The sequence below is a fragment of the Arachis ipaensis genome, chromosome B9 (genome assembly GCF_059453495.1).
Source record: "Arachis ipaensis isolate K30076 ecotype BB chromosome B9, ASM5945349v1, whole genome shotgun sequence".
NCBI lineage: Eukaryota > Viridiplantae > Streptophyta > Magnoliopsida > Fabales > Fabaceae > Arachis > Arachis ipaensis.
The window spans coordinates 18,274,326-18,301,379 of NC_142444.1; the positions used below are offsets into that span (position 1 = coordinate 18,274,326).

General features: G+C 37.1%; 2 protein-coding genes across 12 annotated transcripts; one reads left to right on the forward strand and one right to left on the reverse strand.

The window, feature by feature from the left end:
- The first annotated feature begins 367 nt into the window (after positions 1-367).
- Positions 368-9,052, forward strand: LOC107617924 (polyadenylate-binding protein-interacting protein 3). Of its 7 annotated transcripts, none has more exons than XM_088498551.1 (15): positions 368-648; positions 1,792-1,976; positions 2,047-2,202; positions 2,378-2,514; positions 2,696-2,886; positions 3,475-3,652; positions 3,779-4,015; positions 5,839-5,966; positions 6,054-6,114; positions 6,246-6,285; positions 6,514-6,851; positions 6,995-7,141; positions 8,164-8,262; positions 8,354-8,410; positions 8,712-9,052. In XM_088498551.1, exons 2-15 carry the CDS (start codon positions 1,847-1,849, stop codon positions 8,739-8,741), a joined length of 1,929 nt encoding a protein of 642 aa, XP_088354677.1. In that variant the 5' UTR covers positions 368-648; positions 1,792-1,846; the 3' UTR covers positions 8,742-9,052. The 7 variants fall into 7 exon arrangements, with proteins under 7 accessions (XP_088354677.1, XP_088354680.1, XP_016175296.1 ...); XM_088498554.1 differs by having other exon boundaries at positions 6,246-6,279; XM_016319810.3 differs by having other exon boundaries at positions 368-643.
- A 983-nt stretch (positions 9,053-10,035) lies between these two features.
- Positions 10,036-14,973, reverse strand: APEM9 (3-phosphoinositide-dependent protein kinase-1). Of its 5 annotated transcripts, XR_015899991.1 has the most exons (8): positions 14,408-14,973; positions 13,874-13,994; positions 13,544-13,693; positions 12,741-12,818; positions 12,165-12,447; positions 11,528-11,871; positions 10,927-11,316; positions 10,036-10,388 (listed from the first exon to the last, which is right to left on the reverse strand). XR_015899991.1 is itself a non-coding variant. In XM_088500086.1 (7 exons), the coding sequence occupies exons 2-7, from the start codon at positions 13,951-13,953 to the stop codon at positions 10,259-10,261; spliced, it is 1,065 nt and encodes a 354-aa protein (XP_088356212.1). In that variant the 5' UTR covers positions 13,954-13,994; positions 14,408-14,973; the 3' UTR covers positions 10,036-10,258. The 5 variants fall into 5 exon arrangements, 4 of the variants coding, with proteins under 4 accessions (XP_088356212.1, XP_088356214.1, XP_016175851.1 ...); XM_088500086.1 differs by lacking the exon at positions 10,927-11,316; XM_088500088.1 differs by having other exon boundaries at positions 10,036-11,232; positions 11,481-11,871.
- Positions 14,974-27,054: the final 12,081 nt, after the last annotated feature.

Below are 27,054 nucleotides of genomic sequence, written 5' to 3' on the forward strand. Positions count from 1 at the left end.
CCCCTAGTACTTGTTGAATTTTTAAGATAAAAATTTGATTTTTTTTTATGAATTTTAAAGTCATCGAGTATCCAATTACTCGAACCGAACCAATCCGTTCTTAATCGATTTAGTTTGGTTCGGGTACATATACAAAAAAACACAAATCCGAATCAAATTGAACCAATTATATTTTAATCGGTTCGATTCTAATTTTACTATGAACCCGAACTAAATCGACTCATGCTCACCTCTAGCACAAATACAAATATTTTATGTCTATCTCTCAAGTGTCTATATCTTAATATTTATGTCTTAATACATACACAAACCAACAGCAGCCTAAATTTACTGTCTCCCCGTACTTTCTCATAATTTAATTTAAGATAAAACGAAAGCTCACGGTGGAGGCGAGAACAGCAGATCAGTGCTTGTGTTCTGATTCCTCAGCGCAGCGTTTTTCTCCTTTTGTCTTTGTGCCTTCAAAAATCTCAAAAACCATTCTTTCATTTTCCTTTCCATTTCCGATTCTCGATCACCAAACCAAGCCAAGCCAAGCCAAACCCACTCTTTCTCCTCTTTCGAATCCCTAACCCCTCTTTCTTCGCATTCCTCAACTTCAAATCCCCCCAATTCCATTCTGATCCACTATCCCCATCAACCAGTAAGGTTCCTCCCCTTTCTCCTCTCTCTGTTTTTCAATTGTTTAATACGATGTGCTTATTGCTATGCAATGCATGCTTTCAAATCGGTTGCTACATGAAAATTTTGTTTTTATTTTTTCAATATTTTTGTTTTATTTTATGATTCATTAACGGTTGATTAATTAATTGATCTCTGGGTGCATATCATGAACTTTCGGGCCGTGTGCATTTGTGAATGCAAAAAGTAAACATGAGGGGGGGGGGGGGAATTGACTGGAATATGGTGAACAAGACTGAACGGAGGTAAATGGAATTAAGATTCCACCTAGCAAAGTAAGTTATGCCTACGGAAATGTATTCTTGGGGGTTCTAGCCTTTATGTTTTAATCAGCTATTAAGCTTAGGAAGTCAACCTTTGAAATTTAAGACATTATTGTAGACTGGGAGTTGCATTGATTAAAGGTATTAGGGTTCCGAAGTTTGTTTCAAGGCTTTAGATTAAAGGAAATATGATTTGTTGGTTCTGGTTATTCATTTTGATTATGCAAGGTGTAGTTGTTAGAAAGTAAAAGGTTGCTGGAATGTGGGTTTCTAATGAAATTGAGTTGTTCCAAACCGGGACTTCAAATTTATTTTGGGTTCTGTTTTAGCTGATAAAGGCCAGAATAAGTTCTGGGGGCATATTCTTCTGTTCTGTATGAAAATGGGGTTGAATTTAATGTTTCAGTGTGGAGGGAGAGAGGATAATGATGAGTGAACAGTTAGTCTGAGGAAGAGTTAGACCTATAGAGTGAAAAGAAAGGTTGCTTTTTCATGCTTTATTAGAAACACCTTTGATATGCTTAAATTCCCGTGAAATAAAGCTTAAAAGGTTAGCTTGTTAAGAATCTTAAATGTCCAAAAAAAGATTTAAAAAAAAAGCACAAGACTCTCAAATGTATAGGCACTTGGATCTTGTCTGTTGTAAATAGTGCTTTAAATAGTTTTCTCATGAATTGCTAGATCATCCAAATATGGAGTCAATTTTTTCATTTATTAATATATTGTTGAATGGGTATTTCTTCTTGGCAAATAATAGAATTGTTTGTGGTTTTTTCATTTTATATCTCACTCCTTTGTAATCTTTAAGAAAGTCTTTAAACATTGTTGTTTCATATCCATCTTGTAGATAATAAATTGACTCCAAAGTATTCTAGATCGGTGGAGCAGGGGTGTGTTTCAGGATGAATTTGCAACAAGTGGGGCAATCTAAATCATCTAATGGATATGGTCGTCGGAAGTATGAAAAAGGAGCAACTAAGTCTGACAGTAAAATCTCATCTGGAAAATCAAATACCAGCGGTGTAGCTGAAGGTGCACTTCTGACCTAATTTATATTTATCTATTTTACCCACCATATTGCTGATATTTGTTATCGTGGCAGTGACTGGCAGTAAAAGTGGTACTTATGAGAGTCCGTCACGTGATCGGCTAGTGTATGTAACATCATCTCTTCTTGGGCACCATGTAGAAGTCCAGGTGAAAAATGGATCTATATACTCTGGAATATTTCATGCAACAAATACTGAGAAAGATTTTGGTATGTTCTGTAATATTCATTTAATTGGTTTTGGCAATATGAAATTGAAGGCAATCATCTTTCTGTACTGTTTGTCTGAATAGATAATTGGTTCATGGTTTGATTCTTACTTTTATAGGTCATAGAGATTTTGACATTTTTTTTTCTGCTTCTATCATCAATATTGCACTTTTAGGAATAATTTTAAAAGTGGCTCGCCTGATAAAGGATAGCTCTTTGCAAGGGCAAAGATCCAGTGTAGAAATTGTCAGCAAGGCTACTACTAAGACTTTAATTATACCTTCCAAAGAGCTTGTACAAGTCATAGCGAAGGTTTGCTACTTTACATGTATCTGCATTATTGTGGTCCATTTTTCTTTAAAAATAAATTTAATTACATGCTATATAGAGATGAATGATTTTTGAAAAACTGTAGTTTAGGATTAGCTGAAGTTTCTTTGAATGCACTTTCAGCTATGTTGTTGATGCTATTTGTTATGTGTTGTCTTTTCAGGATGTTGCTGTTACTAGGGATGGCCAGCCTAGTGAATCTCATTATGCTATGCATCAGGATATAATGGTTGATTCAGTTATATCTCAATCTCGCCATGTCGAGATGGGGAGAGAATTACAACGATGGGTACCTGATGATGATGATCCACAATGCCCTGAACTGGAAAATATCTTTGATGGCCCTTGGAATAGGTAGTTTTACATTTCTCTTGTTATCTTTAAAAATCGTTGGTCGTTAATCATTAAGATGAGGCTGAGCTGAGTCTATGACATTATGTTCTGAACCAACGGGAGGATAAGAACTAGAGTTTGTTACATAATTTGGCAGGTATAGGAGACACAATCAGGGAATATTTTGTGTAGTGGGTTTGGGGTGTGAATATTTGGCAAGAGTGAGATGTAGGGAAGGATTCTGTCATTTTGACAGGAAAATACCACTGAGGCTGAAGAGCTTCAATATGCTCAAGAGTGTGTGTTTTTTTGTGCGCGCGCGCGCGTATTTTTATTTTTTTTCTCCCTCGGTACTATTAAGTCTTTCGCTGTTTTATTAGCAGGAATACCAGAAAGTTCCAGACTGAGTTGCTCAGAGCTTAGGTCTAAAGGAGCATATTCAACAAATTTCATTTCCATTTGTTATATATCTTGATTATAACCAGTTTAACACACTGCGACTACCATAAATTTTTTTGTTCAATAATTTCATCTTTTTTACTTTAGTTTCTTCACAGCTCTGCCATCTTGTTTTGCACTGACAACTTTTTTTTTTTGGTATTTTTCTAGGGGATGGGATCAGTTTGAAACAAATAAAACGTTGTTTGGTGTAAATAGCACATTCAATGAAGACCTCTACACAACAAAACTTGAAAAAGGGCCTCAGATGAAAGAGCTGGAACAAAAAGCTTCAAGAATAGCAAAAGAAATTGAAGGGGAGGATACCCATGATCTTCATCTGGCAGAGGTTGGTCTGGCTTCTTTTTTTTTTAACCTCCCCCTTTTCCTTTGCAAGTTTCTATAATTTTTATGTATAAAAGACTTCTATAATTTTTTTATGTGAATTCCTCAAACACTGTGATTTTTTCAACAGGAAAGAGGCCGTTATCATGATGATTTTGATAGTGATGAAGAAACCAGATTCTCTTCAGTATATAGGGGTAAAGGTGTTGATGATAGTGGATATGATGAAGATGAGGAATCAAGGTTGGATTCATACAATTCTGAAACATTTGGCAGCATCACAGGTTCGGTCATTAAGAAGCCGGGTGAAACAAGTGGTGGAAAAGCCAACAATGGAGCACAAACTTGGTCAAACTTCTCTAAAATGGTATCTCCTCAGCCAATTTATTGAGTAAAGCTGTTACACTTCAGTAAATTTCAAACACTTTTCACTAGTTAGTCCTTAATTGGCTTGAATGCTTCCATCATGTTTAATACATAACTGATTTTTTTAATTAATTTCTTTTAGATCTGCTGGCATACCAAAATTTGTAAGCTAGATAATAATGGCATGCCCCATGTACTGTTCGTTTAATACTCAGCGTCAATATTGTGGGTTCTATTTAAGTTGCTTCTAGTTCAGGAGTTCAGGTGTGCGTTTATGTCCTAACTCCTAACAGGACTAGATGGAGGGAGGACAGGTACGACTGTTTGGGAATCTATTAATCTAATGATATTACTGGGTTGATCTATATCTATGTCATGGTGCGAGTGATGACATTGCTTTTCCAAGCTTTTTTTCTCCTAACTGGATTGGCATTAATGAGTTCATGAGACAAATATGATTTGTTAGATGTTTGCTTCCCGGTGCCCTGAGTTCACAGTTGTCCATCCATAAATTACGAAATCAATGACGATAAAAAGGAAAAATTTCCCCACCAAAAAATAAAATAAAAAAGGTAGCAAAGAATAACAAGCATCCAATATAAGTTTTTTTCAGATAAAAGAATGAAGATGAGAGGATAAGAGACCCTTCTAACAAAAACAAAAAGGTAATGAAAGATGAATGGAGTGGAAAATTATGTCAAGAGGATAGGCAATAAAGACAAGAAGTTAGATTAAAGGATGAATCACTTGCCCAATGGCCCTTCCGTAAGTGATAGTGTGAACCATCATCCACCTTCAAGGAAAGCAAACATTTGAAGGTAGAACTAGAATTACAATGATAAATAAATTTCCAGGGCTAGAATGAGCAGCATTGGTAGAAATATTAGCATTTCAACCATTTTGCCCAAGGCATACTTAACTCTTGTTAACTTGAGCCATAGAGGATGAGACTCTCAAGGAAACCACCATAGCCATTTTGAAGCCATGGTCTTGTTCTTAGACACCATATTGCCCAGACTTCAAGCCTCCTTCCTTTTTAGGCCAACAACCAACCTCCCAACTCATTATCACGAGTCCCAACATGAATCTGAAGCACCAAACCAAAGAAAATCCCTTGTAATCTTTTCAATGATATTGGTCAACCCTGTTGGAATAATAGGCATCTAGATAAACATGCAAATAAGAAAACGAAAAAAATGAACCACTATAGCTGGTTCTTACTGCTTGGAGACGGTCTTCAGCAGACTATTGGGAATAAAAGGGGAAGAACTCAAATAAAATAGAGACACAAGAAAATTTCTTTTATCGAAGCTTCGAAAGAAATTAAGCCCTCTAAATCCTTTAGGTATTCGATTCTTTATTGTTGTTGCTGTCATTTGAAGTTCCATTTCTACCTTTTCTTTTCACAGTTATATCCCTTAAATCAACTAACTACATCTCCATGTGGTGGAGAGATGACTGTGGATCACAAAACTAGCTGCATTACTGAAAGGCCTTGTAGAAAATACTTCCTTGTGAAATCCCTCCCTCACTCAGCTTTTTGACAGCTAAGCAAGGCAGACTTCCTCTTTAGAAGAAGCATTAATAGAGTCAACCCTAAAACATCTTGCTGGATATGGTTAAATATCTTTCATTTTGGCAAAAAGAATCTTTTGAAACAAAGGCCAATATATATTCTAGAACAATACTTTGGGTCTAGAACAAAGTTTCAATAATATGTTTCTTTTGTTTGAGCTTTTGGTTTGACCTCCTTACTCCCTTTTAATAAAATAGTGACTTTGCTTCTGGAGTCAGGATAACCTTTCATGTTACTTTTTTGCACAGGATCACTCACAGTCATCTCTGTCAAATATTGGTGTGGATTTAGGCCGCTCTGGTGCTGATGATCATGCTAAGCAATTAGCATCTGAACACCCTACTCAAAATTACTCATTTCAAGATGGGGAATGCAGGTCTTTATTTGCTTCTGCTAATTATATTTTAGAACTTAAAATATAAATATCAACTGTCATGAGTTCTCAAATCCAGTATACTTTCAGGATTCAGAACTGTGTTAGTGATCCAAATGAAACCAGTGGTAATGCCACAGAAGAAAATCAGGTAGCAAGTTGAGGTTTCGGTGTTGTTTCTGATACATATGTTTACAAAAATATCTTGAATGAGATTGCAGCTAGAATGAAACTCCTGGATCTCATTTTTTTATTCATTTTCCTTTTCATTAACTGATGCAGCAAGCTGAGGATGTCCGCCTGTCAAAATCTGAGGGTTTGTGTAATTTCTTTTTCGTCTCTCTGAATTGATTAGGTCATTTGACTATGCCCGCATGCAATGAATATGGATGAAATACAAACCTCATTTTCTCCATTTTTTTATTGTTAAAGGAGTACTGAAACATTCTGTCTGTACTGGATGCTCTCATCTAGTTATGAACATGTTCATTTTAGTGGTTAATTCCTTCATTGTACATGGATCCCTCTTATTGTAGCAGTTTTAATGCAGATTTACAGCCACCACATAACTTGAAGAATGTCGTCTCTGTCTCTGATAAGGGGGAATCATCACCTAACACCACCTCCTTTACCCCTTCACCACATATTATATCAAAGGGTCTTGAAAAAACTGGGTTATGTGGGGAGTTTACTACTGGGACTTCAGCATCTGGCAGATCTAGTGAGCAAACAAAAGCTGCAAATTCACGTGGAAGAGTAGGTAGTGCCTCATCATCTGGTTCAGATAATGTGGGCGGTGTGGCCGCATCTTCTGGTTCTGGTCTATCTCCGAGTTCTTCAGTTGGATCATTGTCTTCTGAAAGATCTATTTTGAATCCCCATGCCAAGGTGCGAAAGTTCAAGATTGACTTTTTAGTATGCGAAATTGCATGTACAAATGCTGGTTTTTCTTTTGGGTCCTAAGTTCTGGTTGTTTATATTACTGATGTCTCTCTGAACTTGCCCTTTTTTGGTTTTCCACTTGATGTCAGGAATTCAAGCTTAATCCTAATGCCAAGAGTTTTATTCCGTCCCAAAATCCTGTTAGGTCCCGATCCCCAGTCTCTGATGGTTCCTTCTATTTCCCAGCTAATGTATCTACGGTACCAAATATGCCCGCGATGCCCATGGGTATTGGAGTAAGTATATTATGGAAAGATATTCTCAATATCCAATGAGGAAATCATGTATTATATTATTGTAGTGTTTGAATATGTATTATACTATTATAGTTACAGAAGATATTTTATTTGAAAACCCCATTTGTCGTTAGGATCCATTTTGAATACTACTTGGTCTACCACATGTCTCTTCCTGCAGTGAACTAATGTTGGATGGATTAGGACTTATGATATACTTTTCTATTCTTAGTTTCTTACTGTGGTGGTGTTCGAATATCCAACTTCAGTTGTTAGGTTAGCTTAAGAGGTGTGAATTTCCTACCGAGTTTTGGTATGAAAAGATTTGAATATATTACTGCTTGTTTCCGTCTTTGGAAGCTCGAGACCTCACTTTGAGCTCTGGTCTTGCAGCTGGGTAAGAAAATTTGACTGGATATCTAAGGGAAATCCATCTTCTAAGCTTCACTATTTGAGCCATGGTACTATCCTTGGAAGATGAAACTAATATTTATTAGAAAAAGCGTCTTCTGCCTAAACCCAAGTTGGCTTCATTTCCCTTTTTTTCAAATGAATGTATAATGGAATATCTCTCATTTGATAGCTGCCCTAATTTATTGGAGAGTTGCATCTTTGGTTCCATATTGTATAGCAGAATTGAGAATGCAAGGGAGGACATTTGGATTTACTATGGAATATATTGATTAGAAGTGATGACATTTGTATTTACTGTGGAATATATGGAGCAGAACTGTGTAATAATGGTTTGCAGTGACTTCCTTAAGTCTATTAAGAAATTTGACTTGACCCATGGAATGAAGAAGTGCCATGGAAACCAGTTTCTCCCAAACTATATAAAATTCCCACTAAGGTTGAACATTGTACTTGTGGTGGTCAAAGGAATTCTACGTGTAAATAATCTCATTGTAAATCAACGGCGTCGTCTGATTTAACTGACCCCACCTAGTGGGATAAGGCTCTGTTATTGTTTTGTTGTTGTTGAACATTGTACTTAAAGCTGAGATTTTGCATTTGGTGTGCAGGTTGGTAATACTTTTGCTGGGCCACCACAGCCTATGATATATAATCCGCAGGTAGCACAAATGCCATCCCAAGCATATTTTCATCCAAATGGACCACAGGTTGGATTTTGCTGGAACTTTCTCATTTGAGCCTTTTATATGCATATCGATGCTTCAGAATTATTCGTTAATATTTTGGATCTAATTGCAGTATGGACAGCTTCTTGGTCATCCTAGGCAGGTTTTGTACATGCCAAGCTACCTACCTGTAAGGATTCATATATTATACTGTGTGCCTTGTCGTCGTGTTTTTATTACTATTTATTTGTGTATTTATTTAATCATATATATTGTGGGAAAGAAAAAAGGTTTAACTCGGTTATCGCAGTATCATTATATATACTGATGTATCATGGATGTTACTCATTCTTCCATGTAACATTCTGGGGAAGACATGTCCTCATTTAGATATCTGAATTCGAACAATCCCGCCTACCATTTGTAAACTTAGAGCAATTTCATACTCGGTTTTTCTTGGAACTCAAGTCTTATTGTTCGATATTTTGCAGGAAACGCCGTATAAGGGACGAGATTATTGACCACTTGGCTGACTCCACTGTTTCTTACCTGAAAAGAAAAACCAGACTCAAATTTCTTAAAAATGTGTCTTAGATGACGAGGATTTCAGCAGAGCAGCGTGTGGGAGGATCCCGCAGTAGTACGATCATTTCCCAGACCAAGCTGGCCACCCCATTTGGGATATAAGTTAATGATCTGTATTAACATGTATTTTCTGGGATTGTGTTTTCGGTGATGTTGTACACATTTTACACGGAGTCATCTTTGTTTTCTTCAGCGATATATTAATATGCTAAATTTATTTTAATTCATGTCTTCTCCCGTTTAATCACTTTTACAGTGTTTTGATTTCTGGTCTTGTCTACATCGTAGCCAAAAAAAATTGAATCGCCATTTTTCTGTTACACCCGCTCTCTGCTCTCTGTTCTCTATATTCTTACTGTATTCTCGAGCTTCAATTTTACTCCACACTCCTTTACTTGTAGATTATCTTAATGTCACGTGAGTGCGTTATATTGTGCTGAGTGGGATATTACACCTTCTCTTGGTATGGCCTATCTCCTAGAGCAAAGTATTATATTAGACTACATTTATGTACTGTATTGCCCTTTTATAGTTCTATACTATCATTCTTTGAACTCTAACCCACTCATTGTTTTAAGTTGGAAAAGATCATTATGGGATCCATGGGATCATAAGTTCATAACGTTCAATTGTTGTTTATACTTTATCTTTCCATTGAAGATTTCCTTCATCTAGTTTATGAGCTATGGGATTTGTGAAGCGTTGGATCAATCCTATGTTTGCCCCGTGTTCGTTGAAGGTTTTAGAGGGAAAGAGAGAATCTAGATTGAGAAGAATGGTGTAGTGTAGTATGACTACTCAATAATAGAATGTTTTACAATGTAGTATGTTCAGTTAATTATAGAAACAACTTAAAACAACTACTATCAGATCCTGACTTGTGATTTACCCTTTAGAGTGAAATGCAGCTCGCAAATCAACAAAGGCAAACAATCTTTTGTTGATATTCACACGAATGAAGCATAAGAGATGCATTCATGCAAAATATGCCATTTTCTAATTAGACTAATGAATAAGTCAGGAACAAACTATTATTTTGGTCCTCAAAAAATTTAGCTTTTGTCAAAATGAACTTTGAAAGTAAGAAATAACATTTTAACCCCTCATTATTTTTATAGGACAGAATACACAGCTTGATCTTCTATTGTGCTACCAACTTCATCTTCTATTGAAGTAAAAAAAATATAATCATATTGCTGATAATGACAAAAATTGCATCCAGCAACGATATGAAAAAATCAATTTTAAAATTATTATCATAATAGTACACTGATTTCAACTACTACTACTACACAAAATAGAATACATAAATTGATGTGTAGCTTGGAGTCATGACCTCGAGAATTATGAGTCCTAAGGCCTTACAGATCAGCATAAGGAAGCGCATCTTAAAATAGCTATTAAGTATTTCTTATACCCAACCCAGAAAAGGTCATGCTGATCAACAGTTGCGTCATCGACCTTGATTTGCAGCAGCGGCAATTGGCTGAACAGCTGCAAGAGGATTTACTTCATATGAAAATGCAAGCTGCCACAAATCTACCAAAGCTCTCTTCATTGCGGTTACTTGTGTTCTTACCATCCTGAATGAATAGGCAAACACTGATATCAACTGAATCCAAAAGCAAATAGAGATCATACCAAGAGCTTGTTTCTTACAAATTCATATTTGATCACATCAAAGATACCAGGCCTTTAAGTAAAAATAAGTGTTTCTAAATGTTTGTGAAGCACACATTTAGTGTACAAAAGGAGCATGGAAGTATTTCTCTGGCATGAGGAGTTATTAATTTACAGCATAACAGACCAGCCTGGTTATAAAAGGTTGCTTCAACCACAGGATTAAACATGAAATTATGAACAAACGAAATCAGATAATTAATTACTTCACCACAATAGAGTAGAAAGTGAAATGTTTTTTAGTCATGTTGAAAACAGATTACTTGGGAAACTTCAATACAAAATTTTGGAAAATTTTAGCCTGGGTGGGTTAAACAGAGTTTCAATTGATACGAAAACATAAATAAAATCTAATACATGGTCAAAAATAAAATAAATCACAAGGACAACCTTGAATTGCAAAATATTGCCTTCAACTTGATGAAATAAAAAAATATTTACCTTAGCCAGTCCATTAGGTCTACTAATATAGAATGGCATGGTTCTTCAGAACATGTTTCCAACATAACTACAAATACGGTATCTTAGTCTCAATTTGTCATGTTTAAAATCACACATAACTTCACCAGTCAATTACGAGTTCAAGAAGTTCATCTGTCCTTGGTAAGTGCATCCATTTATCAAGGTAACATCACTTCATATTTCATTGCGTGATATACAACATTCCCTTGCTCTATATACAAATCATGCATGAACTTGTCAAAGAAGGATAATTTCTATGCAAGATAGTGCATTAGCCTTTGGCACCTCAATTAATTTCATGAGTGTGCTAGAAAATTGGCATCTGTCAGTTGTGTTCATAACCTTTCACAAAGCCTGTTACCCCCCCCCCTCCCAACCCAAAAAAAAAAACAAACTTGAAATGAACAGCAACCAGAATGACAAAAAGAAAGGTTAATTTATCCTGAATCTACTTTTATATGAAATGGAGGTATGTGCTCCAAATTCCACACTAAGCCGTGGCTAATAAATTCTTGGTGTATTGACTATTAAACTAAAAAATTAGAATTTATTACTCGAGATGCATGATGATAGTCAGTACCTTTTTATAGTAGCTTGCTTCCTTCTGTAAACATAATAGATGAACAGGACCAAACAACTGAGCATAATCTTCCCACTAGATATTACAAACTTTGTATTGCCAAACTTCAAATTGATCGCACGAAAGCACCAGAAGCATGGTTCTATTCGCTCAGCTAGTCTTGGAACAATTTTTGAAGCGTACTTTCTGTTGTCTGAATCTTTGCCTTTTAAAGATTTATGTGATCCTTCGCATACATTTTGCTCATTAACAGAATAAGCCGCATTGTCACTTGTAGGAGAGGAAACTTGAGAAAATTTTGCACTTTTAGAACAGTGCATTGAGTTTAACCTTCTCCGAAGTCCCTACAAATACAATGGTATAACAGAATTAGGACTGTAGTAAACAGAGATGAAAAACACACCAAGGAGAATTGAGATCAATATGTTCAAAAAGAGTTCCCCTCCCCCCCCCCCCCCTTTTTTTAATGAAGTTAGAACATATGGTCTAATACATGTTTTTATTTTCACCGGAAACCACCACATAAATCTGATTTGTATGTCCACTTCAAATTCCAAATAATAAAAGAATTAACTTTGATAAATACAATGAGATAAATTAATTCTACATAGGAAAATTAACCTTGATTAATGTTTACCTGTCGGTTTTCCTCAGGCAGTGAAGCATTCTCAACCCAAGAGATTGCAAGATCCACATCTTTTAGAAGTGTGGCAAGAAGTGTGACTGCATAAACCTCGACAACTTCCAAGTATTCATCAATTCCAAGAACTAAGTGCTTGTTATATTTACTTCCGCACTCTTTCTTTGCCTCAGCAATAACAGCAACATATTGTCCATCCCCCAGATTCCATCCATTAAGAAATTCCTCCAGAAATTCTCGAATGCCAGATATAGAACCTTCAGCTATTTGGAAACAAACTCTGGAGAGAGAGAGAGAGAGAGAGAGAGAGAGAGAGAGAGAGAGAGAGAGATGAGTATGAATCTGCTTAAGTCGTTGCCATAATCCCAAATTCACATTATATGGAAATAAGAATAAAAAACCCTTGTCAGACACTACAAGAACAAGCTATCTGGGATATATCTTCATAGTCAACATAAAAAATAAAAACAATCAAACAAGATGACTATAAACTCTCCATATCTGGAACGTTAAATTGTAATTATAGAGTAATCAAGATTAGGAGAAAATGCAACAAGTGAAACTAAAGCCTACCCGGTAAGAAGAACTTGAGAAGGGATAGTTTTGACTGAAGTGAAATACGATCGAAGTTGATTGAGAATATCCGGTGCCCTAAAAAGTCCATAGATTCATGAATCATAATTCAGTGATTGCTGATCAAAGACCACAATAGTAAATATTATAGAAAATAATTTTAAAAAATGTTACATAAAAAAGAAAAGAACCTAGAAATTTGACCAACTACGAGAGTGGTTATTGAATACCACAAGTGATAGGAATGACTTTCTCTGGTCCCAAATAATTGTGCAGTTTTAATTATGCACACAGATTAAGCAAATGATTTAGAACATCTTTATTAGAGATAAATTTAAGTGAGCATACACAATTACATTTAATCTCTCTCCTTCATTTAATAGGGTTACTAGAAACAGTTAGGGTTAGTTTGGATTGGCTATTATAAAAAGATCTTTTTTGAATAGACAAAAACTATTTCACATTTGGATAAACTTTTAAAAAGAGTTTTCAAATATTAAAAATGTCTTTTGCTTCTGCTTTTTTTAATAAAAGTACTTTCCTTAAAAGATGTATCCAAACGAGTTTAAAACTTAATAAAAGTACTTCTTTTTATTAAAAGTACTTTTTTAACTCAAATAAACCAATCCAAACTAACACTTAATTAGTGTTGCCCAGTTTTCTAAATGGACACTTATTTGGGACCAAATGAAATTTTATAAATGAAAAATTATATGGACTCTAGGGAGTATAAAATATTTCAACTAACTAAAATTTGTTAAACAGTAACAGCTAGGGGCCTCATCCCACAGTGTACAAGTTACCTGCCAAGTTGATTGAGTGATTGAACCAGGACCATGGCAGCTGATTCCCACATATCCTGAGTTGCAACACCAGAAGAGTCGTCTTGCAAGACCTTCAAAATGGAGATAGCTATCGAAGTGGCTTCTTCATACATGGAGCAAACAAGGTAGCTGCAGTGCAAAAACACATGGATATGTAAATAAGTAGTTGTTTGCAAAACTTCTATTTTTCAATGATATCCTAATTCATGATGTTATCTATTCAATGGAGTAGAAGAGTTAACTTTGAAACATGAGTCTGTGGGTAGAATCCCAATTTGCAATAAGAAAGAAAAGCATAGTAAATATTACCTCTCAGAAACCTCAATTTGTTTCCATATGATTTTGTCAGCACTGGCGTCAGTTGTAATTGACATAGTCGCAGTATTCATTCTCTTAGCTTCAGAGACACAAACAAGAGCACAGAGGATGTCTGAAAATTTAAAAAAAAAAAAAAAAAAAAAGGAAGGAAGAACAAAATCATTACCTATATTTATATTTATTGAAAACATCTAATTTACCCTTTCCAACTTTGGGTCATTTGCACTTTGGTCCTCAGACTTTTAAGAACGTGCAATGCAATCCCTAAAACTTCCTAAACTGTTTATGGTCCTTTAATTTATTTATTTTTCAAATAATTTGAAAATTGTTATATAGGGATAGAAAAACAACCAGGCCTATTCAACAAATGTAATTATAATATTAGGCATAAGCCACCAAGAGCATGCCACCACTCAGTTCACTCCAAGAGCACTCTCCACCACAAACAAGTAATACACCATACCAACAACATGCTGCTTCCAACTTACAAAAATTAACAAGAAAAAAAAAAAGATGAGTGCTTACCGGAGAAGAGAAGACGGGCGAGCAGCAGAGTCGTTCGCGTGGAGGTTTTGGCCGACCAGTGGAACGGAGGTGACGGCGAAGAGAAGACGGCCGAGCAAACACGTTCGCGACGTCGAGGAGAAGAGCTCCGAGCAGACCTTCGCGACGGCAAGGGGAAGAGGGCCGAGCAGCAGAGACGTTCGGCGGCAACGACGGCACCCTCGGGTCGATGACGAGGACAGAGACGACGAGTTCAGGGCGGCCGGCGACGACGAGGACAGAGGCGGGCTTGACGACGAGGACAGAGAGACGGCGACGCCAACAGCAGTTCCGAACCGACCTTCTGGCGACGCGAGGAGAAGAGCAGACCTTCGAGAGGCGAGGATGGCAGCCGCTGGTTGTCACCGCCGGCGCCGATAGTGGTGGGGGCTAATGAAACGTGTTTTGGGAGATGGTGGCTGGTTGGCTTTGCTCTGAGCCTCTGATAGGGTTTAGGGTTGGCTTTCGTGCGTTTGTGAGAGAGAGAAGGGAGGGGGGGTGCTCTGCTCCGTTGTTGTTTTTCTTTGGGATCAAAACGGCGACATTTCGAAGGGTAGAATAGCGAACCGGAATGTTTAAAAACCGAGCCGGTTCTATCAGTTTACCGGTTAATTTTTAGTTCAACCGGTTTTTTGCATGACGGTTTTGGACATCAACTGAACCTGTTAGAAGATTGGTTTTCGATTAATCCAATTGAACCGATCGAACCAGTCTAATTTCAAAACATTGCATAATATAGAAACTGTTGTGATCAAGGTTCTGAAAACCGAACCGATCATCAAACCGCTCTAGTTACTGGTTTACTGGTTCAATCGTGGTCTAACCGAAAAAACTATTTTATATTAAAATAATAAATAAATTATAAATAAACACTCTAAAACATAATTATAATCTAATATAAAATTTAAAATATTTTCTAAATTTAAAGCACTACATAAAATATTATCGGTTTAAGACCTTTAGATAAAGTACAAACTTAAATATTTTAATGAACTTAAGCTTTTGCTTTCAAAGTTTGCTATAAGAGAAACCAAAATCCTTTCTTCATCCTATAAATGTTTGCTGTGATGACATTGATCAATAAAGCAATTACATCCACAAAAAATATCAAACCATTTCCAACTTTGGTTTAAATTTGTCCAAGCAACAAAGAAAAAGAATCAAGGTTTTCTCACCAAAAAAAAAAAAGAATGAAGATTCCTCGAAGTAGCAGCTATACACTCCATATCATTTAACACAAACTAGAAGTTCAGAAACCTCATTCTTCCATAGCTAGACTCAAATCTATTGCCACCTAATTTTAACATGCTACCTAACATACCACAAATTTCTAATCAAGAGAGGTGTCTCTGTTCTCACAGCAAAATTGTATTCACTTGAAGATACTCAAAACAAATCAGGAAAAGCAAAAGGATTTCACAATAACCCAGAGATAAATTTGACATTTTAATGCTTCTTCATCATGTTACTCAATAAATCAGCAAAGCAGTCACAATCCAAGCACATGTAAATCACAAAATAGTCAAACAAACACAAGTCAGCAACACATCACTAATCAACAATCACAAGACATTCAAAATCAATAATTAGTAAATTAAAATCACAATAAAAAAAGCAGCAAAGAGCTTCGAAATAATCAATCATCAATAAACAGCAGCAGAACCATAGTAAACCAACAATCAAATAATCGTTCAACAAAAATTAACAACACAACAAGTCAACCAGACCTTCGAAAGACAGAAACATAGCATAAAAAAACAAAAAAAATGATGAACAAGTGAAGAACAAATGAACAATTGAGCACTGAGTTAATCACTAATCAGTCAGAAACAGTGCAATAATTGCCATCAAATAATCAAGAGTCACAATCTAGGTACAATTAAATCACAAAACAAAACAGTAAAACACAACACACAAAATCAGTAATGAACCAGAGCTAATCACTAATCAATAAAGGCCAAGACCAGTATGCTGACAACAGAAGTAAAGGAGCAAATATAAGCTTTCATCTCAATTGGCTTTGTGTTCGGGAGACATGGGAAAAGGCTCGTTTCCGGCAGTGATCCTTATCGCAATCAATTATTCAACAATTATTATTACAAAGAAAAAAATAAATCCCGAGGGCTAGAAGCTGGAAGCCTAGAAAAAAGCAGAGCTAACGGGGATAGTGGCTGGCAAGAGGCAAGACAGTGGCCGACGGGGTGAAAGTATGGAACAGAGCTGGCGCCGCAGAAAGTGGCTGCACGACCAAAAGTGGCACTGGCGGTGGTTTCGGTTTTTGAAGATCAACAAAGCTGGCTGCGCGATGGAAAGTGGCTGCACGAACAAAGCTGGCTGACATTGGCCGGACGGAAGTTGCGACGGCGACGGTGGCTGGACGGAAGTTGCGCCGGAAGCTCTAGGTCCAGCCGTCCAGGTGAGTGCTGCTTCGCGTTCTGGAGACTGGAGAAGAGAGGGTAATGGTTAGGGAAGTAAAGGATTTAAGGTCCAGCAACCAAAACGCAGCCGTTTTTGACACAATTTAAAAACCGGTCGGGTCACAGTTCGGTTCGACCGACTGGTTCCTGGCCAGTTCGGCAGTCCAATGACGGTTTTTCAATCTTGACGTTTTTAGCTTCTGTCCGAACCGTAATTCGCATCAGTTCAAGGTTCGACCGGTTCGACTGGCCGATTCGAACCGGTTTTTAGAACCTTGGTTGTGATAAGAGCGGAGTTGGATGCCCATTAATATATGGGCGGCTCAGTTTCTCAATGAAACAACATTTAACGAAGTTTGAAAATTCAAAGCTTTGTACATGTATAAATAGCAAGGTTCTGAAAACTGGATCGGACTGGCCGGTCGAACCGGTTCAACCAGGAACCGGCAGTAATAACGGTCCGGTCCAGTACTTATAACCGCTGAGGAAAAAATCGCTTAAAATCGTTGAACCGGCCAAGAACCGGTCAGTTGGACCGGACCGGTAACCGGCCGGTTCATAGAAAACGACGCCGTTTTGTTTATTTGTAAAAAAAAAAAAAAAGAAAAATAAACCCAGAACCATTCGCGAACAACCCCCCTTCCTTCCCCCAATCATTCGTGCAAGCCCTGGCCTATCTGAAGCAAAGGAAAACCCTAGCCGTTCATTGCGTCGTCGTCCTCAGATCCTCAGCGCTCCGCGGGTCGCCGGTTGCCGGTCGTCTCCACGGCCTCCTCCTTCTCCTCCTCCGCGGCGTCTCCCCCTTCTAGCTCGGCACGTCGTCCATTCCCAGGTGAAATCGCTGGTCGAGGCCTCCAGCTGGTGCACCGTGGTGTCGCCGTCGTGTCTTCGTCTTCCTGTTGTCAGTGGACGGTTAGTGAAAGTGTGATTTACTGATTTCTGTCGAGTCTGTTACTCTGTTTTAGGGTTTTGAGGTTGAATTTGTGATTTTTGATTTCTTGAGTCTTTTGTAATGCTGCTGATTTATGATTTCTTGGGTCTTTTGTAATGCTACTGATTTTTTATTTCTTGGGTCTTTTGTAATGCGAAAAGTGGGTTTTACGATTTTAAATGTTCATCTGTCTTCCTGTTTTGATTTTAGCGTCTGTATAAATGGTTACTTTCCTGGTGTATAAATATAGATGATTATAGACACATGACATACTAAGTTTTAAATATATCAAATTAGTGCATAGCTATTTACTATGAATCTATGTTTCCAATTCAGACATTAACCACATGATAAATTGAACAGGAACATGTTTGTTCTTAAGTATTATTAACATTTTAGTATACTTGCCTTGTTATAAGGCTTAAGCTGCAAATGTAGTTTGATCTCCTTATCCTCTCCTTATATTTCTAATGTGGAGGATTTCACTTAGCTCAAGTCGATGACTTCAACAAGAAGTTTTCTCACTCAACCCTGTAAACTTGTTCTTATTTATCTGATTACCTGTTGTGATCAATGATTAGAGAAGGTTGCCTTGTTCCTCTACAATATATTCTGAGCAGTGAGATCTGCAAAGAACTAAACTACTAAAACCATTCCTTTTTGTTTTTGCTTGAATTTTAGAAGAAAGAGCAATGTAATGTATTCCTATTTATTATTTCATAAGATCAAGGTTAAATTAAAAATTCAGGTGGAGTTGAGTTTTGTTTATGAGTAATTAAATGCACGAAACAGGAATAGGATTGCTAATTTCTTTTGTGACTTTCATTGTTCTTTTCCCCCTTGTTGTGCTACTGTTGTTGTTATGCTGCTCTTTTATTATGGCACTGTAATTCTCCGATCACTGATCAAGTGTTTTGAATTTGGAATTTCTAATTAGTGACTTGTTAAGCTACTGTTATTATTATGCTGCTATTTTGTTATGGTACTGTGATTGTGTGATCACTGATCAGTATTTTGAATTTGAAATTTGTAATTAATGACTTGTTAAGCTGCTGTTTTGCTATGGCACTGTTGTTGTTATGCTACTATTTTGTATTGGTTGTTGCTGAATGAGTAGTGGTAGTGGAAGGAGAGTCAAAGTGTATCGGTAGTTGGTGATATGTTATGCTTTCTTATCCAATGACTACTTGTTATGTTGATACCTCAACTTGGAAACAACACTACATCCTGTTTATGGCTTGCTCAGCAAGAAGAACATGTTGCTAAGAGAGCTTTCTTACAACAGATGAACGCAACGCTGCCTAAGATTATACCAAAAAGGTCATCTTGCAAGGTTCAGGTTCATGTTCAGTTAGCATAATACCACAGAATGATCAACATTTTCTAACTGAACTAGCCCAACATTCTTTTGAAATTGATAATCCTTTGTCTCCTGATATTTCTAAATTAGAATCTGAGATGTTAAGTGATCCTGTTAACCCTCAAAGTCAAAATTTCATATTTAGATATTTCTTTTTACTATTTAAATTTTGAGTTTGTATTTTGATAAGATCATATTGAAGGTTGTGGTAGGCTTAGAGAAGGGGGGTTGAATCTATGCCTTCCTTTTAGGTTGCTGTTATTACCCTTTTAAAATGAACTTCCAATTCAGGTTCTGTTTGAACTCAGCAGCGGAAATTTATGAGACAATTTATTTTTGTCTCATGAATATCAGAAAACAGAAAAGCTAACACCAGCATGTATCCTGGTTCGGTTGCCTTGTGCTATGCAACCTACATCCAGTCTCCTCCACAACTATGAAAGAATTTCACTATAGTTAACAATATTACATACACCAATTTCACAGGATTGACCCAATCCTTTCACACTCAAGTTCTAACCTAACTTGACATTGGCTATGCTAATACCTAACTATTTCTCTTAGTGCTAACCCAACTAAGAAAGGGATACCTTACAGGTACAAGATACAAGACACTTAATCAACCTAAAGAAATCAAAAAATAACTCTAGGCTTTTCTCTCAAGTGTATCTCTCAGCATGTTTCCACTCATGGCTTTTTCTTAAGCTTTCTCACAATGCCTTTTCTCTCAAGAAATTACAAAAAGATAAACTTAGAAAAGTACATTACAATCAGTAAAACATGAAGGAGATTGACTTCATCAGCAGTCTCTTTGCTATGTGCAAAACCAGATTCGCAAACCTCAGATACAGTTCTTCAGTATTGGCCGAATGCTTCTTTGAAAGAAAGCATTATCCAAGTAGAGGAACTTCTTTGCAGAACACTATTCTCAAACTCTGGTTTTCTCTCCTTGGTTCCTGAATGAACAGCAAGCTTCTTTTATCTCCTTGCATGTTGCTTGGTTCTTCTTTCAAGGTCAACACCTTGAGCCTTGAGTTTCACCAACCCACAGATTCACTTTTTCACCTTAATCCTTAGAGAAGAAACTTTCCCTCTGACTTCCTCATCTTGACCGAAAGCCATAAAACAACAACCATAGAAATCTTCCAAGGTCAACTTGATCTGAGCCCTTGAAAACCAACTTGGTCCCCAAGTCTTGTTTAACATCGTAGATACACAGCAGGGAAGAACAGAAATCCTCTTTCCTTTGTATCCCATTTCGGATAGAGCAGAGAGTTGGGAAGAAGAGATGTAAGCGAGTTGCATGTATGAGGAAAAGATTTACCTATAACCTAAGCTTGATTTGGTTTGAATTTGTTGAGATGACTTCTGCCTTTCAAGCTTAGTTTCTCTTTCTTGCTTCTTTTGTGACTATCTTGGTGAAGAAGCTCTTTCTCTCTTTCTCTTTCTTGCTTTTCTGAAGCTGATTTGACTTGGTCAGAGAGAGATGAACGTTGCACATTGAAAGAGTGAAGACTTCAATCTTACAAGAGAAGCTTTGTGAGATGGATACGGGCTTGGATTGGTTTTCCATTAAGCAACCCGTTGGTGTCTTGCCTTGCTTCTTTGAAGAATTTTGCTTGGGATGAATGACTTGGGCTTGTCTTAATTTTTCACTTACCATTCAGCCCAATAGCATATTTCTTTTGTTTGATGTTGGGCTGCTGCAACACTTGTTTTTAGCCTGTATCATTTATCAAAAATAATCAAAACTAATTTGGTGATTAGCCCACTAATTAAATGTTTGTCATCATCAATTCTATTAATTAATTTCTTAACTCAACACATATGAATTTGGTTGATGATTTTTTGTGTAGTATTTTATATTTGGAAGATATTTTAGGATGTTTATTTATAATTTATTTATTATTTTATTCTAAAATGATTTTTTCGATTGAACCACTGGTTGGACCGGTTGGACCAATAAACTAGTGAACTAATGATTAGAGCGGTTTGATGACCGGTCCGGTTTTCCGAACCTTGGTTAAAACAATCTCATTTTAAAAATATTAAAAAGATTATATCAAACATTTTTTAAATGGATAACTAACGCTAACAAAAAATATACTATAGTAGTAAAGTATTATAACAAGTCATTATTCTAAGTCGCCCTAAATATTTAAATAAATCAATACAATCCTAAGCCACCCTTCAAGTATACTAGTAAAAGAAATTAATTCTAATCCAACAAGTCATTTAAACTCTAAAAAATAATTCTTAAACTAAAATAAATAATTAAAAATTAATACCAATTTCGAAATTCTAAATTTATTGATGTATCATGCTCATTTAGTCTATAAGACTGCATTTTTTTGGTGACTGAACATAACACAAAGAAAAAAGACCTAAGAAAAAGAGTAGTACTCCTCTCTAATAATAATATCTAAATTATTAGGAGGCAGCAACCATTCTAAATACACCTGCTTGTTTAAAACAGCAGTCTTAGCCATTAAATCAACCGCTCTATTTGCTGTTCGCTGGATGAGCACTAAAGTAGCTGTCCAATTGCGCTGGAGCATCTCTTTGATTTTGTCAAGCAGATCAGAGTCATTCCTAATCATGCTGGTTGTGCCTCACGAAACAAGAAGAAACGCATCAAGATTATCAGTTTCACATATGACCTCTTTGCACTCGCAATCCCAAGCCATAACAAGCCCTCTCCAAATAGCATGAAGCTCACAACAGAGAACACTAGAAAGAGGTATACTGGCAGAACAACCTTTTATCCAAATTCCCATGCTGTCTCTAATAATACATCCAAAGCCAGCTAATTGCTCATTTTCAAAAACACTTGCATCGCAGTTCACTTTACAGACATTCATTGGAGGTGGTTCCCAGTTATATTTCAAAGAAGAAGGAATAATATGTTTTTGGTTGATAACAACATTAGAGAAATCTCGAGCAGCATGTTTAACTAAGTGAACAATTTTCTCCTTACTCCATGGATCATCTTGGTGGAAGATGTCATTGTTCCTATCCCTCCAAATCCACCAAAAGGCCGCTGCAAAGAGAAACTCATTTTTGTTGAGGTTAGAACGAATCCAAGACACAAAATCCAAACTAGAGTCCTCAGCGGTCATTCCCAAATTTAAGCTAATCCAAATCTGACGAGCTTTTTGGCAAGTCCTAAAGCAGTGGTTAATATCCTCTAGAGCAAGATAACATCTCTGACAAAAATCAGAAGTAGAAATACCTCTTTGAAACCGGTAACTAGCTGTGGGAACTCCGTTGTTGAGGCAAAGCCAGAACAGATACTTTATCTTCTCTGGTATTCTCAAGCGCCAAAGCCAAAGCCAATTTTCATTATCATTCCAGCCAAATTTCTTCTTCAATAGCCATTCATACCCGCTTTTAGTCGAGTAGGTGAGAGTATTTGAGTTTGTCCAAAACCAACCTGTTTTATCTCCTGCCTGCTTGATAGGATCAAAGAGCATCAAATCAAGTTTAACTTCTTCCGGAATCATTGTGTAAAGAATATCCCACCGCCAATGCCCAAGGTGCCAGACATCTTCTAACTTCAAGTGAGAATCAGAAATGTGCACAAAAGGAACCAAAGGAGCTAGCGTTCCACATGGTCGCCAAGCATGATACCAAAAGGATTGAGACATCCTGCCTGTACACCAATCAAAACCATCACGAAGCTTTTCTATTGTCTTATAAATCGCTCGCCAAGTGCTTGAAACATTATTAGAAAATTTGGGTGAAAAGCAAGAACTCCCAGATAAATATTTTGCCAACATAATTCTTACCCAAAGCTTATCTTTATTATGCAATAATTGCCAAACAAGCTTTCCGAGTAAAGCAAAATTTACGCATTGAGTATCTCTAATTCCCAAGCCTCCATATTTTCTTGGAGTGACAACTTTGCTCCACTTGACCAAATTTAAACAACGCTCCCCCACCTTTCCCTTCCACAAGAATTGTCTAAGCACAGAATCAATCTTTTGACAAACCGAAGTAGGAAAAAGAGTCACTTGCATCTGATAAATAGGAAGAGAATAAGCAACAGATTTAATTAAGCAAAGCATGCCTGCTCTGTTAAGGAGCCGACCTTTCCAACTAGCCAGCCTATTTTTTATCTTCTCTAAAGAGTCCGAAAAAATAGATCTAGCAGCTCGAGGATGATTAAGGTTCACCTCCAAGTATTTGCCTAGGTTACTAGTAAAAGGAATATGAGAAACACCAGACAACATTTCCTTCCTTCTATTAGAGATATTTCTAGAACAAATAGCTTTAGATTTTTCAATGTTAACCTTCATACCTGAAGCTTTACAGAACAACTCCAAGGTGTGCACAACATTCTGAACTTGACTTTTCTTCGCTTTATAAAAAGGAGGAGGTCATCTGCAAACATCAAGTGAGAAACTCTAGGTCCCCCTCTAGAAACAGCCACACCATCCCAAATACCCTCGTCAACTTGTTTGGAAATGAAGCACGTCAATCTCTCCATGCACAAAACAAATAAATACGGAGAAATTGGATCTCCTTGCCTGAGCCCTCTGCGAGGTTGGAAGCTGTCCAATCTATTCCCATTCCAAAGGATGGAAAGATTTGAGGCCTGAACACAATTCATTACAAGCCGAATAATTAGAGAAGGAAAGCCAAAAGATTCAAGAGTGTGCTCAAGAAAATTCCAATCAACTCTATCATAAGCCTTTTCTAAATCAATCTTAAAAGCCATAGCTCCTTTTCTAGACTTTGTTCGCTTAAGAAAGTGAAGAACTTCTTGGGCGACAATAATATTATCAGGTGCTCCTCTACCATGAATAAACCCTCCCTGAGTTGGGCTAACAATCTCATCCAAAAATGGTCGTAATCTATTAACCAGCACTTTAGTCACTAGCTTATAAATTACATTCTTATTGGCCGAAAATCCTTCAATCTAGTTGGAGGGTCGCACTTAGGGATAAGAACAATCAAAGTTTCCAACAAAGAATAACTTAACGTCTCCTCTAAGAATGCTTTCTGAACAGTACGCCATACCTCATGACCCACCACATCCCAATATTCCTTGAAGAAAAAAACTTGAAAACCATCCGGCCCAGGAGCTTTGAACGAGCTCATATTATCCAAAGCTTCTTTAACCTCCAACATTGTTACTGGTTTAGACAAATTATCACAAGCATCCTGGCTAAGAGATGACATAGGAATTTCTCCCATGCAATTAACCTCAATAGGCTCAGTAGAACAAAAAATATTTTTGAAGAAATGAACAACCTCCCTTTGCAAAACTTCCAGATCATCAGACCAAGACCTATCACTAACTAGCAACCCATGAACCTTGTTAGATTTTCTTCTAAGGATGGTTTGCATATGGAAAAAGCTAGTATTTCTATCATCATACCGAACCCATTGATCTCTTGACTTCTGCTACCAAAGCAATTCTTCCTGGGCCAAAACTATATTATACTCAGCTCTCAATTCTTCCTCTTTGTGCTTCAAAATCGGATCATCGTCAGCTTCCATTTTTCGTTGAATACAATTCAAATAAGCCTCCAATTCCCTCTTTTTAATAAAAATATTGCTGAAGACCGTAGAGTTGAATTCCAACGAAGCTTCTTGAACCCCCAAAAATTTTCTATGGATGCCAAAGTCTGTACTATTCCAAGATTTCTGAACAATGGCCTTGTAATTAGGATGCGTTGCCCATGCCGCTTGGAATCTAAAAGGCCGGTTTCCTTTCTTGATAGGAATTTTTTGACATCAGATAAGTAGGGGACAATGATCAGAGTGGGAATGGCTGAGAACTTCAACAAAAGCTTCTGAAAAAAGAAGGCGCCATTCTGTAGTACAGCAAGCTTTATCCAATCTCTTTGCAATTTCTCTGTTTCCTTGAATTTTATGGAATCAAGTAAACCGTCTTCCAGAGGTTGTCAGATCAAAAAGACCACAAGAATCTAGAGTACTTGCAAAGACACTACTGCGATTCGAATAGTAATTACCCCCCTTCACCTCATGAATACTCAAAATATCATTAAAATCCCCAACCACCATCCATGGGTCCTGAATGCACAAACCAATATCAAGCAGATGACTCCATAATTCTACTCTATTAGTGGCTTGAGGGCTGCCATAAACCGCACTGCAGATCCAGCTTCGCCCACCACCATCAATTTCCAAAGTTACACATTGATTCATAGCCCAAAGAATTTTACAAGAAAATTTTAAATTAGCAGAGAGGAACCAAATTCCTCCCTTGTGTCCAACAGCATCTACAATCCCAATAGGATAATAGCTTAATCTCCCCCAAAATTATTTCATAGTTTCAAACCCAATATGAGTTTCCACCAAAATAAAAAAAGTTGGTTGAAATTTTCGTACCAACTCCTTACAGTGCACCCGAGACATCTTATTTGACGCCCCTAACATTCCAACTAATAATATTTAAATGGTCACAATCCATAAAAAATAAATTAAATAATTGGAATGTTTAATCATTCTACCTCACGTTGATGGACCCCTGTCTCCAAGTGTCTCCTTGTGGACTTGCACCGCAGAACCATCATTCTTCTGTTGAGGTTGGGTCTCCAAGTTTGTTGTTGCACTAACTTTATCAAGCTCTTTTTGTACTCGAGAATCCATTGACAATGCTTCAGTAGGTGAGTTTTGAAGCGAAATAGGATGCTGCCTTTTGTGCCCTGCTTTAAAAAAGGGAGTACTCTGATCCTTGAAAGCCACCTGAGTTGTTCCCAAAGAGCCAAGTGTGGATGGAGGATCTTTCTTTTCCTTAGGCCCCACCTTTGCATTTGATAAGGACTTCACCTTTGCATTTGATGAGGATCCAGCATGCATGTTATTATACCCAAAAGAAAATTTCTTACTCACCAAATTGGAGCATATTGCTACATTGGATTTTTTTGGCACCACATTGTGGCCTTTACCCACTTTTTCCTTGCCTTTTCTACTAACTGTAACCCATTCACCCTCTTTTGCACGAGTATCCATTTTCATACGTGAGTCTTGTAAATTATCATGCACAAGATCTGCTGCACCATGTTTCTCCATAATTGGAATTGATTTGGCATTAATTCCAAATTCAAAAGATAAATTTTGATTTTTTACTGGGATTTGACTACCTTCCACTGTTTTCTCGTTGTTATCTACAGGAAAAAGTGACGGCAAATTTTTCTCCTTCACCGTACTTTCCTTCCCAATGCCATTGTTGTTCTCTTTCACACATTCTCTTGTGACATGCCCAAAGCAGCTACATTTTTGACAAATTAAATTCAAGTGCTCATATTCTATGTCATACATATGACCATCAACTTGATTTTTTTTTTTATAACTGGAAGTCCCAAGTTAATTTGCACACATACTCTTGCATACTTTTCCCTCTCTGCAGACTTGGTGGCTAAGTCGATGCGGATCGGTTTGCCAACAGCTGACGCAATCATTTTCATGGCTCTCTCTTGATAATAGTTAATGTTTAAACCTGTGATTCTTATCCAAACCATGGTAGACCCAAAAGTGTTTTCACAAGGTCTGAATGAAGAACTCCAAGGTTTAACCGCAACATAGCTTCCAGTAATCATCCACGGTCCTCCAAGGAGAACTTTCTCTCTATCCTCCAAGAGATCAAATTTGACTAAGAAATAGCCAAAACCGACATCTAGTACCTCATATCCTCCTTTGGTTCTCCAGACGCCTTTTAGCCTGTGCGTGATCGCTGTATAGCTAAAATTTTTTCCAAGAACTTTGATCACGATGGCATCTTTGTAGGGCTCTGCCAATATCTCTTTTGCTTCCTCAGTGAACGTCACAGTTGGTATCTCCGAATCACCTTGCTTACCAACTACGGTAGCCATCTTATCCCCATCAAGAGAATCAGCAACCTCCCAAGCTCTCCTTTCTGAGGCACCAACAACTTTATCTCTGAACGATA

Bases quoted from the DNA above. Each gene is read 5' to 3' on its own strand.
- LOC107617924 (XM_088498551.1), top strand. From the start codon at position 1,847: ATGAATTTGCAACAAGTGGGGCAATCTAAATCATCTAATGGATATGGT. The intron at 2,515-2,695 runs GTTTGCTACTTT...TTGTCTTTTCAG, and splicing joins TTGTACAAGTCATAGCGAAG to GATGTTGCTGTTACTAGGGA. The intron at 2,887-3,474 runs GTAGTTTTACAT...GTATTTTTCTAG, and splicing joins TTTGATGGCCCTTGGAATAG to GGGATGGGATCAGTTTGAAA.
- APEM9 (XM_088500086.1), bottom strand. From the start codon at position 13,953: ATGAATACTGCGACTATGTCAATTACAACTGACGCCAGTGCTGACAAA. The intron at 12,819-13,543 runs GTAACTTGTACA...TGGACTTTTTAG, and splicing joins TCACTCAATCAACTTGGCAG to GGCACCGGATATTCTCAATC. The intron at 10,389-11,527 runs GTACTGACTATC...CTATTCATTCAG, and splicing joins AAGCAAGCTACTATAAAAAG to GATGGTAAGAACACAAGTAA.